Raw genomic sequence first — 12788 nt, 5'->3', positions numbered from 1 at the left:
GAGAAGGAGCACCCTAAGACATCAGACACCGGAATAAACCCCTGTCCTCTTTTGCATCCCCTGTGAGTGCTACTGAGCTGGTTCTAGCACTTGAATGCATTCTGCTTTGCAGCACACCTTTTACAGCAAAGTCTGGCTGGTTGCTTGTTGTCTTCTAGTACTGAGGACACATTTGTAGTCCCATTGTGTACCTGGTGGGGTGTACTGGGACAGGGACCATCCCTGCTGTCTAAGGTACTCGGGCAGTCACTGTTTTGTATACCAACACTGGCAGCTTTCATATGCTTTAGAAGGAGGCTCAGATGGGGAAAAGTCTATAGAATAATAATAGACTGTTCTGCCCAAGGAGGACTTTTGTTTCTGGCAGATTTCTTCTTGGGGAAATTCACCTGAGAGCTTCTGAAACTCTCATCTGAACTTTGCTCTTAAGCAAGGTTTTGCAGCCCGCACCTCAGAGCAGTGATTTTTCCCTTTTGGACTCAGTCTTGCAGTGAGGGCAATCTCCTGGAAACTGAATCTGCATCTTGAGGTCATCATTCTGCCTGGGATGTCCTGACTGACATCCTGACACAGGACTCAGGTTTGGTTCTTGTGTTTTACCTTCTGCTTTTCTTGGTCGTGTTTTCAAGTTTTAGTAAAACCAGTAACTTGCTAGAGACCTGTGGCAGCACCATGTGATTTTGCTGCTCTCAACAGAGGAAGATTTCGATTTCCATATTCTTTTTCACTTCAGTTTAGCACCTTGTCTGAAACCTTCCTTCTGAATGTGAGCTCTGCCAGAGGAGTGTGTGATACTTGCTGTAGCAGGATGCACACCCTTCCCAGAGACATTTGGGACTGGGATGTGAACTAAGTGGGCACATTAAAAACCACGTTTTTTGAGGTGTTTGCAGTTCTATCCCTTTTTCACATGGCTACAGGTTGGCTCTTTGTTGCTAGAACCCATCTGCTCTGAGCTCCTTGTCTGTCCTAGTTTTCTCCCCTGTTATTTCTCCATGTCAGCCGAATACATCTTTCCTCCACCGCTTCAAAATGAATGATTTCTGAGACCTTTCCCTTGGCTACAATTGCTTTAAAGACCAGTAGAATATCTTCACTCGCTGAAGAACCACAGGCAATCAATGTGCAATGTCAAACACGTTCTATTCAGCCTTTATTAGAAGCTGAAGCATTGGTTGCAGTCAGCTGCCATGGTTGCAGTTTAGGACTATTGGGCATTTGTGATTTTAAACATCATTCACTGCCTAATGGCCTCATCAGCACAAAGATTTTGTGTCACAAATTGACACAAATGGGTTCCTGTTACAGTAGTAACTTTGCTGACGAAAATTACATCGCTGACCTACTTTTTTTCCCCTCTAGAAAAATATTCAGAACTTTGTTTACCTATTCAGCCCTCACTGTGCAGTGATGTGGGTGTGCAGACAGAGCTGCAGATACAAAAGGTTAAGTCTTCATTTGGGCTTCTAATATTTGCTTGTTAAAACTGGTTCCTATTTGTGACAATCCTGCATTTTGATAGAAGAGAAACCTCATTATGTGCTTATCCATCACCTCTCCGTAGACAACCCTTTGGGTCACTGTTGGACAGAGGGCTCCAAGTGCCTCTCTCAGGACCACTGTTCTTAGGGTCACAAGTGATTGGCTTTAGTCACCAGTGAATTTTAATCCTGGCCAAAGTCTGGGTCAGTAGATACTGGAATTTTCCTCAAAAAATCCAATAATAATAATAGTGCTCCTCTCAGGCTATTATTCATACAAAAAGAAAGTTTCATGACTATTTGCTGGAAAACAGGAGCTCATTAGACAACAACAGAAGTTCTGGGAGCAGACAGTGTTTCTGATAAGCTCAAGGAGAGTTTAACTGCCCCGGTGCCATTAATCAAGGCCAAGGCCTAATGAGCATTCCTGGGATCATAGGGCAGCCTGAGGAAGGGAGTGAGGGATGCACTCCCACAAGGTGTCTTTTTCTCTCTGAGGGCTGTGAATGTGGCCCAGGGACACTGATTTAGCTGAGGGGAGCCCTCAGAGTGACCCTGAAGGGGAGGAGGAGAGGAAGGTCCCTCCTTCTGTAGCCACATCTCTGCAGGTCCTGCACGCTCCTCTTCAATGTGCATTCCTGTTTTGGCATCTCCCTTTGTTCTGCCTTGGCTCTGCCTCTCATCTTCTCCCAACAAGACTCCTGTGAAGGCCCTGCTACCTGGTGAAGGCACCTAGTTGTGGCACCAGATTTTGCAGTGCAGTATCACCATGAGGACACTGTGCCTAAGCCTTCTGAATTCAGCTGGGCTACAGCACCAAACCCTCCCTGGCAAACACCTTCAAAGACCTTCAGTAGACTGGCCAGTTTATTGCTCATATTACAACCAATATCCTATCATAATATCTATGTTACTACTCAATCACATTATAACCAATTCAAATCATATTATTGAGCCTTTGGAAGTGGTTTATGAATGACTAATTTTTACCTATTTGGATAAACATACTCATCACAATAATGTACTGGGATAAATCTCTAAGGAGGCATGTTAAAGGGAAAGCTTTTTACAATGGGAGTGGTAAAACACTGCAACAGGTTGCCCAGGGAAGTGGTAGATGCCCCAGCTCTGGAAAAGTTCAAGGGCAGGTTGGATGGGGGGCTCTGAACAACCTGGTCTAGTGGAAGGTGTCTCCGCCCATTGCAGGAGGTTTGGACTAGATGACCTTTAAAGGTCCCTCCAAACCAAACCATTCCATGATTCTGTGTGTCTCCACCCTTTTTTCTGTCCTTGCAGCACAACCCTGTACAACTGCTCTTCCCTGCTAAGCTCTGAGCACGCCTTGCTGCCACAGCAGTCTCGTGTTACCCATCTTTTTCCCCAACACATTTCTTAGAGGTTCAACAGTGCCTTTAAAGTCTCTTTTCTGGACTCTCTGGGTTATTCACCTTACCAGATGGGTTCCTGTCTTCCTGAGCTGCTCCTTGCCTCGCTGGCAGCAGCACTGAGGGACTGGCAGCACCAGAGTGATGCACAGAGCAGGAGGTGTCTGAGTCAGACCAGTCAGATCAGCTAACAAAGGCACCCTTCCCTATGGCTCAGAGGGGAAAAAAAAAAGCCCAAACCCACAGCTATATCTGTATAATGGGAAATGCTGAATATTCTCAGCATTCAGAAGGACGAGTGGCCTGTGTGAAGCCACGGATCAGCTAAAAAATTCAAGCAGTCACTTGCAAGTGTGAAGTGTAACTAACACAAAAAGCTGAGTGCCGTGTTCCTTTCAGAAGTGTTAGTGACTGCTCTGCCATCAACAGGTTGCTGAGGTGCCAAATTTTTCTGGGAAACAGAGAAATACACAGCTTCAAGATAAAGATAGCATAAAACCCCCACAAATGGTGTCTTAGTTCTTTTATTACAGTGAAAACCTGTGCGGTACTAGCCTACTGAGAGAGTAAAAGCTACCAGTAACTTTTCATCCAAAAGGAGTCAATCCCAGGTAAAAACAGTCTAGAAATCACAGCTGTTGCAAAATACAAAGTCTGAGCTGGGACCTCTGTCTCTTGTTCCATTGAAGTAGATCCAAAGTTTGGAAAGTTCTTGATGGAGGTTTCTCCTTTAACAAGCTGGGGAGTTGAAGAGAAGAAGCAGATTAAGTGACACGTTTTTTCCATAAATTGCACAAGATGCTAGGAACTATTTTTCCCAATGCAGGACATCCAAAAGGCAACTTTTTAGCAGTTTCCCCCAACCCCCATCTGTACATGTTGTCCCTAACTGTGACTCAGATCAGTAAAACCATATGATGGTGAATTGTACCCAGTACAAAACACACTGTGGCTGAGATTATTAGTTATCTGCATTAGATATGCTGAAAGGTTCAATTCTAATTAAAAAAAAAAAAGGTCTGTAAAGGATCAGAAATTACTGTAAGTTTCATTCCACATTTCCAAAGCACAGCATTTTATCTCTCAAGATGATGAAGCAGATGTGAGTTGGGCAGCTGCACCTCTACCATGGCATTAGCTGAGAGCTTGAGTTCACATTTGAGCCCACACTACCTGTGCAGCCACATTGCCCACAAGTCCCTGGCTCAGATGTATTGGCACCAACCCCCACTCTGTGCAAGAAGCTCCTTTTTTAGGGTTTAGCCACCTCATCCTGCTCACACCCTGAGCAAGGAATCTCTGGCTGGCACAGCACAACCCTGCCAGGAGCTATGGGGCCTCCACAGGGACACAAGGGACAATGTCTCGTGTGAGTCATTCATTACCTTCCTCCGTGACGCGGTGGTAGAAGCACCAGGGGACCCCAGCAGGACGTGCCCTGAAGCAGCAGCCCTTCTTTGTGCACTCCTTGGCTGTAATGCCGGGGTGGCCGCAGTTTATCCTGGCGTAAGGATCATTGGGACACACTTTCTTAACTGTGTGAAGTGAAAAAAACAAAGGAAGGAAGGAGAACGTGTCACTTCATGCTCCCTTTACCCGGTGATGTAGTTCACAAATAAAAGGCAGGACACAAAGGTGAGGTCCCTGAGCAGATGTGACAGCCATGATGAACAGTTTCACCCAAATCCTCACCACGTCTGTTAGGCAAAGCTAAATACCAAAGGGTGATGAATTGCTGCTGTGACTCAGGGACCAGAAGAGGTAAAATTTGCCCCTAGAAGTGTCTGGCAGCGACTCAACCTTATCTTTCCTATATCCAGCAATGGGGTGAAAAGCCACGTGTCTCCCATGATGGTAACACATCCACTGGCCTCAGGCCAGGGTATATCCATGACCTGACCAAGAGCTAACCCCAGAGCAGCCTGGCTAATGCAGGGACGGGACAACCCAGCTTCCTCTGCGTGCCAGTTGAGTTACACGAAGGAGGTGGCTCATTTAGGGGGAAATCCCAGCTCTTACAGGCAATTAGAAGCAAAATCACAAGTAAAGAGGTTGTGTCACCCAGCTGGAATACTCTATTCTTCTCTCTCGAAGCAGTTCTGCTCAGAAAAGCAATTCTATGAAATGGCACCACAAGGTGCTGCCGTTCATCCTTCAAGATTTACAAGAAATGCAAACAGTGTTCAAAAGCAAAAACATTTTTTTCCCTCTGGCAATTCTGATCCTCGCTGACCAATCTTGATTTATATCAAGTTCTGCTGTTGGGTAACATTGTCTTTGCACCCTCATTTCACCCTTGCAACTGCTGAGACTGCCCTGAAGTTCTCCTAGGAAGGAGTCGTGCAGTCAGCCCAGCAAATGTAGCTTACACTCAGTTAATTAACGCAGTTAATTACACTCAGTTATCTAACACAGTTATGTAAAATATACACCCAAACCTTGAAAGAGGGGGAGGGCAGCTTTTCCCCTTCCTGAGAAAATAATGGCAACAAATGGAAACAGGACTTCAGAAGATTTAGAAGGAAGAAACTAATGGAGAAAAGGATTTCCCTGGGATATTTTGAAGATTTCATCAAGTGAAGACTGGGAGCAAAAATGAGAGAGAAAAAGGGACAACCAAGTGCAGCTATGCTGGGAAACATGAAGGAGAAGAAGGAAGTAGCAATTAGCAAAACAGGCTGGAGAAAAGACCAAAAACCTAGAAGTTAGAGGATGCCTGTGGCCTTTTGTACAGGTATCCAAGAAGTCCTCCTCAGTCACATAGCAAACCCACTGAAATAAGTGCTGAGGATCCCTTGCTCCACCAGTGAACAAGATCACAAATGGCAGTGAAATGTTTTAAATAATCAGCACAGGTTGCTTGATAACCAGAAGCCTGAAGGAAGAGGGAATACATTGTGTGAAGAGGATGAGGCAGAAGTTTGGTGGGTAAGTAAGGCTTGACTTCGCATTTTACTACCAGTGGTCTTCTAACAGAGGTTTGCTCCCACTTTTCTCACCTCAGAAGAAAAGCAGAACTGCCCCCTAGTCGTACACATTTCTAGATAATCAGACACGAGGTAAATCAGTGTTTCTGGCAGAGAAATTACCTTTCTTCTGTTTAGGAGTGTAGCACCAGGGAACGTTGGGGTTTGAAGCATTGAAGCAGCACCCCATTTTCTTGCACTCTGCTGCTGAGATTCCTGGGTAGCCACAGTTTTTCCTCTCCTTTGGGAGCACTTTACACTGGCATTTTGCTGTTCAGGATAGAAGGAGCAAGTTACTAGGTGTCAGTTCGTACACTTTTTTGTGGAGGTGCAGTTATCAGATGACCATTGGAAACAATGCTCTTTTCCTAGACTCTGCCCATCTGTGCAACTGTACATTTTCTGTTCCCTGCCAAGACCAGAACCTGTGTGGTTTAAAAGCTGCTTTTAAACTCTCACTGATTTTGGCAAGTGCTGCACTGCACCCTTTGAGAGTCTGTGGTCCCACTTGCAGCCAAGCCAGCCCAGCAGAATGTGGTTTGTGGAGTTCAAATTGACCACATCAAATGGGAAAACCCAAGAACTTCAAATATTATGCTCATAAATGTTGCTGATTTGCCCATGTCTTGTGAAGAGAAAAAGAGTTAAGGGCCCAGTGGATATTCAAACAGGTGTAAAGATACAAAATCTTTGCATTCTTGTCAGGTGACTATAAAAACATATTATTCTGTGCAAATAGTTATGACTACACTTTTAACATTTTGCTGCACAGTCATCCACAATCAAGAATATCTAGAGCTGTCCCTAGGTGTCATTGAGTTGCTTTTCACTTCTGAAGCTGTCTAAATGACTTGTTTCTTAATTAGGAGGCATATAGACTCCTTTGAAATTGTATTCACATGGCAAAGCAGCAAAAAATAATTGTCAGCAGACTTTTTAGACAAAACTGGCTCCTGTTCCAGCCGTGGTCCTGTTTTAGAGAGCTCCTGGGCATGTGTGTCCCCCTGCCTTTGCAGCAGGTTCCTGGTTATTCCACCAACACAAGAGTTCACCCGCAGTCTTTTACATTTTGCCATAGATTTCTCTGAAAAAATTAAAAAGTAGAGTCCAGCTTTGGTGATAAGTATCACCAGAAGAAGCTGTTTGCTGTCTGATACATTAATAAAGATAGACTCTGCCTGCAGCTGGTAGGACCAGGCCCCCCCATACATACCTGGAAGGCAACAGTAGGTGAATGTACTTACTTGGTGGTGCACTTCCCTCTGCCAAGGTGCTGAGGGCTATGACGAGGGTGGCAGAGAGAACACAGACCACCTTGAGATCCATTGCTCTTGGAAGGTGGGTAGAGCAGAGAGGTGCTGCCTTCCCCTGGAAGCAGCTGGTTTTATACACTCCCCATGTTTGCCCAGCGAGGCCTGATAACATTGTTCCATCTGATGCTTCACCCAGAGGCTGGGTTTTCTTTTGTTTAATTAGGAAATGTTGCCATGAATATCATGATATCCCTGAGATAAATTTCTGGGCTCCCCTGAGCTGTTGATCACGAATCTCTTACGTACCTATAGATACATATCTATTATGTGATCCCATGATCTATTAAGTGGATGCTGCTGGTTGCCTCTGGGTGCCAGAGGCTCTGGCTCTGAGCTCTGGGTGCTCTGGGTGCCGGGTGATTTCATTGCCATCAGAGTATTTCAGACCTCTGGGCAGCTTTAAATGGTTGGCACTACTGAAAGATGCGTGCCTACATTTCCTATCCAAGTGTATCTTTTCTGCCTGAATTTTTCCCTGGCCTTAGGGTTTTGGTTATGCTTACTCTGAAGCAGGTAAGGCAGGAGAGCTGGAGGTGTGACACCCCCAAGCTTCAGGAGACCACAGGGCAAACCGTGCACCCGAAGAAATGCATCAACACAGAAGGTGGAAGGTGTGACTGTGAAATACTGAGCCCAGCTTAGGCCACTGTTGGTTTCCACACAGGGGGATATAGGAAAAGAAGGTAAGATCAAGGGGAAAAAAACCCTCAGAAGTCCAAGGAGATCAACAGCACAGAGACTCAAGAGAAGAAAGGAGAGGGTGTGTATGATCTCAGCCTGCCCCACAGGCACTGTGCTCGTCCAGGGGTCAGACCTGAGTGTCCCAGCCAGTATTTTGGAATTGCTGACCTGCACAAGGTCCTGTCTCAGGGGGGCCATGGCAGGGGCTGCTCCCATCCCCTCTGCCCGATCCCCAAAGCAGTGAATTTCTTCACAACCCACCCAACACCACCAGCCAAACCCAAACTTCTGAAGCACCACGTTTGATCTATTAATTTCCCAGTTGTTTTTCTCCTGGTTTCAAGGATAGCCTCCCTGCCTGGGACAACAGGCCTTGAGAATTGGGTTGCCCAAGGCTTTAATCTCATTTTTGGACATTTTTCTACCATTTACTGTAACATTTCCTAACTTCTAGCTACTTCTCAATCTTAAGCACAAACAGAACAGTGCCAGGGAGGGGGAGACAAGCAGTGGGATGATGGGACCACCTCTTAACCACCTCCTACAGGAAGCACCTGCAGAGCAAGCAGGGCTGGCTGTGGCTCCTTCAGTGCTCTGCAGCATCACTTTTCCCATGGGAAAACCACCAGGTAACTCTTCCTGTTCCTCACCAAAAAAGGAGACTCAATGCATTTTTTTTTAATCTTTGACAGAATTGTGTCTTCATGCCTTTGATTATTGTACATGAGCTTGTTTTGTGCCTCTTTCTTTGACAAAGTTCAAAGTGAGAACTTTCAACTTCTACGGTCGTGTTTTGGAGGTAATTTATTTGTTGAAAAGTATTCTCAACAAAGTGGGAGTGGTTTTGGTCTAAAGGACAAACAAATAATAGAGCTCATTTTTCTGATCATTAATTTATTTAATACTTCATGGGGTTTATTTATATCCCTCCCTGTTTGAGACATGGATGGCACTTCTCACTGAAAGTCACAATTCACAAACCAGACATTTTGTGTATCCTTCATTTCACAAGAGACCAAACTGCAGGCAGAGAAGGACCGTGTTCCATCGCTCATCAGTCCACACTTTTTACCTTCATCACTTAGAGAAAACATCAGAGGTAGAACTTAAAAATCCAGTTTCTCCTTACGTGCAACATCAACATTGATCCCAAAGGCCCACCATGATGGCTGGTCAGAAAAGTCATGAGTAATTTTTCCATCAGCTTTCTTCTCATGGTGCAAGCAGTGAGTTTGGCTGAAATGCTGCCCCTGCACGAGAGGAAAGCTGTCATCCCGAGGGGGACAACGTGCTGCTTTTGGACTTCCATGGAATTCTCAACAGGTTATCGGCCCATCGTGTGAGTCAGGTGAAACTGCAGATAACATTCGTCCCTCCTGCTTCTTTCTGGACATTAATTAAGTCCTTATCTGCTGGCTGTCACCTCCTGGGCCCGATCCCAACCACAGGCACAAAGGCAAATCTACCCCTGAGCTTTTGCTGCGGAAAGAGCGTTTGATTGGCATCTTAAAGCAAACACACCGAAAGAAATAAGCTGCTTGCTTTCTGCCAGGGGATTACTTTAAGATCTTTAATATGTTTATATAGCAAAGCCTTGAAAATTATCTGGGGTTTCCCTGGAAATATGTTTCCTTCAGTGAGGCCGGCACCTACCTAAACTTTTTGGTAACTCGGTGTAGGGTGCCCATGACCAGAAAAGGTTTGGAGGGCTCCTTCCTCCTCTCCAGTCTCCATGTCCTCCCTCACCATCCTCCTCTGGTCCCACAGGGCTCTTACTGTGGTGCTCTCATTTCCTTCCTGGCAAGGACATGGAGAAATCACCATGGCTGGTGAGGATCTTGCTGCAGATCAGTAACAGCCTCCAACTCTTTATTCTGCTTATCCAGAACTTTTAAAGGATGTGGGTATTTTTTTTCTGTCTCTTTTCACTTATAAAAAATCCAGCAAAAACCAGTACAACTTAGATTTTTCATCCTAAAGGGAGTGTTTTGTCCTAAAGGGAATTTCATTTAGTAGTAACTGTGCTGACCTGAGAGATCTGTCATTGGGTGAACATCACTGCGTCTGACCCCACAAAGTACACCCCGAGTTTTGAGTGCTCCCTGAAATAAATCATCATAAAAGAGGGGAAAAAAATGGAGGCAAAGGAGAGGTGTGTCTTCACTTTGCTCCTGCCAGCTGTGCAAAGGGCCCTCAGCAGAAGGAGGGACTCAGGAGCAGGGGTGGTCTGACAACACCACTTAGGTGAAGCTCATCACACGCCACTCACTCACTGCCAGACTGGTTTTTATGAATGTGTTTCTAGAACCCACAGCAATGAGTGGCACTCTCCTCCCTTATCATCAGGCTGCCTGCCTTGTTTCACAGTGGCCACTGTTGCCCTGCTATGTCTCCCTTCCTCCACCCCTTTTGGAGGTGCACAGGGGGTGGTGTGGGGAACAGGCAGTGCAGGTGCTGCTCTCCCCCCACAGTATGGCCTGTAGGACCAGGCTGTATTTTTCAGGGTGTACTTCCCATGGGGCATGTAGGACCACGTTGTGGGGCTGCCCACAAGGAGTTATGTGAGCAGTTTGTGTAGCACCAGCACAAACCATCTATGTGAGGGTATCACACATCCATGACACACTGCAGCTTTTACTGCACAGGTGATATCCTGCATCATTTGGTGGGCTGCAGCAAAAGCAGTGTGTCCAGCAGGTCAAGGGAGGTGATTCTGCCCCTCTGCTCTGCTCTGGTGTGACCCCACCTGCAGTGCTGCCTCCAGCTCTCAACATAAGAAGGACATGGACCTGTTGGAGCAAGTCCAGATGAGGCCACGAGGATGATCAGAGGGATGGAGGACCTCTGCTGTGAAGACAGACTGCGAGAGTTGGGGCTGCTCAGTCTAAAGGAGAGAAGGCTTCAGGGAGACCTTAGAGCCCCTTCCAGCACCTAAAGGGGCTCCAAGAATGCTGGAGAGGGACATATAGAGGGACTAAATGCCCCTTATAAGGGCATTTAGTGACAGGACAAGGGAGAATGGGTTCAAAATGAAAGAGAGTAAGTTTAGATTAGATATTAGGAATAAATTCTTCCCTGTGCAGGTGGTGAGGCCCTGGCACAGGTTTCCTAGAGAAGTTGTGGATGCCCCACCCCTGGAAGTGTTCAAGGCCAGGTTGGATGGGGCTCTGAGCAACCTGGTCTAGTGAAAGGTGACCCTGCCCATGGCAGGGGGGTTGGAACTGGATGATCTTTAAGGTCCCTTCCAACCCAAACCTTTCTGTTGCAGATCCATGCTTGGGAGCAGTGAGCCTACCCTGTTATTCCTGGTGTAAATGAGGGAGAGGGCTGTTAACCTCCCACACATTTTGACTAAATGAGTTACCCACAAAAGCCCTCAAACCAGATGATATCTACCAAATAACACTGTGGGTTCAAAAAACAAACAGAGAAAACCCTACATCTTAATTCTGGGAACGGACAGTTCAAAGTAACCACTGAGATCCTCCTATTTGATAAAGATCCCTACCAGAGATGTATTAATGCAGGTGTCAAAACCAACTTTAACCTGGTCTGTTCAAACTCCTTCAGGGGAATTTTGTAAAAGAATATGTCATTTCTACAAACCAGAGGGGTTTTGTGGCATTTCTATGGCCAACATCCTTGAACAAGGTAAAATGAAAAAGATAATTACCTAAGGTTATACAATATACAACTCAGAGCTGAGTCAGATCTGAAAGCCTGAATTTCAGTGTCCAACACATTGCAAAAAGGTTTGGTTGTGACTGCAAAGCTCAGTGCCAATTTAGAAATACAGATCTGAGCCTGTAATCTTCCCTAACACTTCTGGGACCTCCAAGCAGCCCCTGAGGTTGGCATTGCCAGCATTCGCCCTTTTTTTGTGAGGACAAAGCAACACCAGAAAATGCTTATTTTTCCTGAATGAGATGTGGACCAGCCTGTGGAGACAAGGACACACTGACTGTGACCAGCCAAGAAGGGAAATATGTATTTTGTTTCTTTTCTAGGCCCCCTTAGTTTTGCAGTGACCCAGAGAGAAACTCCTGAGAAATGCAGACGATCTGATTCAAGATGTGGCCATTGCAAGGTCTCTTTATGATAGTGGTTGTGATGCATTCCAGTTTGCCATGCCCCAGGCAATAAGAAAGTCCAGATCCTGACTTATTACCTTCTAAAAAGGGAAACATACACCAAGAAGACTTATTAAATGGAACTCAAAGGAAGAGTAAAATGGGTGAAATGTTCACAAACAGCAGGAAGCTGTTGAAAGACACAATATGAAAGATTAAGTAAATATTTACCACCGAACAAAAACTATGAAGAGAGTGTCCTCAGGCACACATATAGACCCAGAATAATTAAATGAGAGAGTAAAGGAAGCTACTGGAAGAAAAATAACCTTTTTTCAAAGTCAAATAAAGAAAACAGAAAAAAACCCCTGACTGTAGGAAAGTAAAACCATAAAGGGGTAAAGAAATAACTTCTTTTCAGATAGGAGACAAAGGTCAGCAATCACAAGGGAGAGGGGAAGATTTTTATTGTTCAACATATTCATAAATGATCAGGAAAGCTTGGTGAATAATGAGGTGGTGAATGTGCTGATGATTCAGAATTATTCCTCATATTTTTTCAAAAGTGCAGCTAGCTGAACAGTTGTGGAAATATCTTACAGGATTGACTGGGTGATAAATGGCAAATGAAGTGCAAAGCAAAGTGCATGGTGGAAGAGTAACCTAACTATATAATCACCAAGATGGGCTGCAAATTATCTGTTGTCACTCACACAGCTTTGCATCACTGTAGATCTGCCAACTGAATATTCAAAGTGCCAAAAAGGCAAATTGAGTTTCAGTAGTTATTAGGAAAGGGGCCAAGTGCAAAGCAGAAAACATAATTCTGATACCCCCCCGCCCGTCAGCCCCTGCTGCTCCCATGCCCACGTCACGTTCTGCTTGCCCAAAG

General features: G+C 45.4%; 1 protein-coding gene across 1 annotated transcript; it reads right to left on the bottom strand.

Annotated features, from left to right (window-relative positions):
- Positions 1-3288: 3288 nt before the first annotated feature.
- Positions 3289-7158, bottom strand: LOC113970377 (trefoil factor 2-like). Its single transcript, XM_027689244.1, has 4 exons — positions 7077-7158; positions 5956-6102; positions 4252-4401; positions 3289-3317 (listed from the first exon to the last, which is right to left on the bottom strand). The coding sequence occupies exons 1-4, from the start codon at positions 7156-7158 to the stop codon at positions 3289-3291; spliced, it is 408 nt and encodes a 135-aa protein (XP_027545045.1).
- Positions 7159-12788: the final 5630 nt, after the last annotated feature.

The sequence above is a fragment of the Neopelma chrysocephalum genome, unplaced genomic scaffold (genome assembly GCF_003984885.1).
Source record: "Neopelma chrysocephalum unplaced genomic scaffold, ASM398488v2 Primary Assembly neopelma1_76, whole genome shotgun sequence".
Classification (NCBI taxonomy): domain Eukaryota; kingdom Metazoa; phylum Chordata; class Aves; order Passeriformes; family Pipridae; genus Neopelma; species Neopelma chrysocephalum.
The sequence above is the reverse complement of the archived record's forward strand: the minus strand, read 5'-3'. Positions and strand labels throughout refer to the sequence as shown.

Bases quoted from the DNA above. Each gene is read 5' to 3' on its own strand.
- LOC113970377 (XM_027689244.1), bottom strand. From the start codon at position 7,158: ATGGATCTCAAGGTGGTCTGTGTTCTCTCTGCCACCCTCGTCATAGCC. The intron at 4,402-5,955 runs GTAATTTCTCTG...CACTTCACACAG, and splicing joins CACTCCTAAACAGAAGAAAG to TTAAGAAAGTGTGTCCCAAT. The intron at 3,318-4,251 runs GTAATGAATGAC...TCTGTTTCCCAG, and splicing joins CCACCGCGTCACGGAGGAAG to AAAAATTTGGCACCTCAGCA.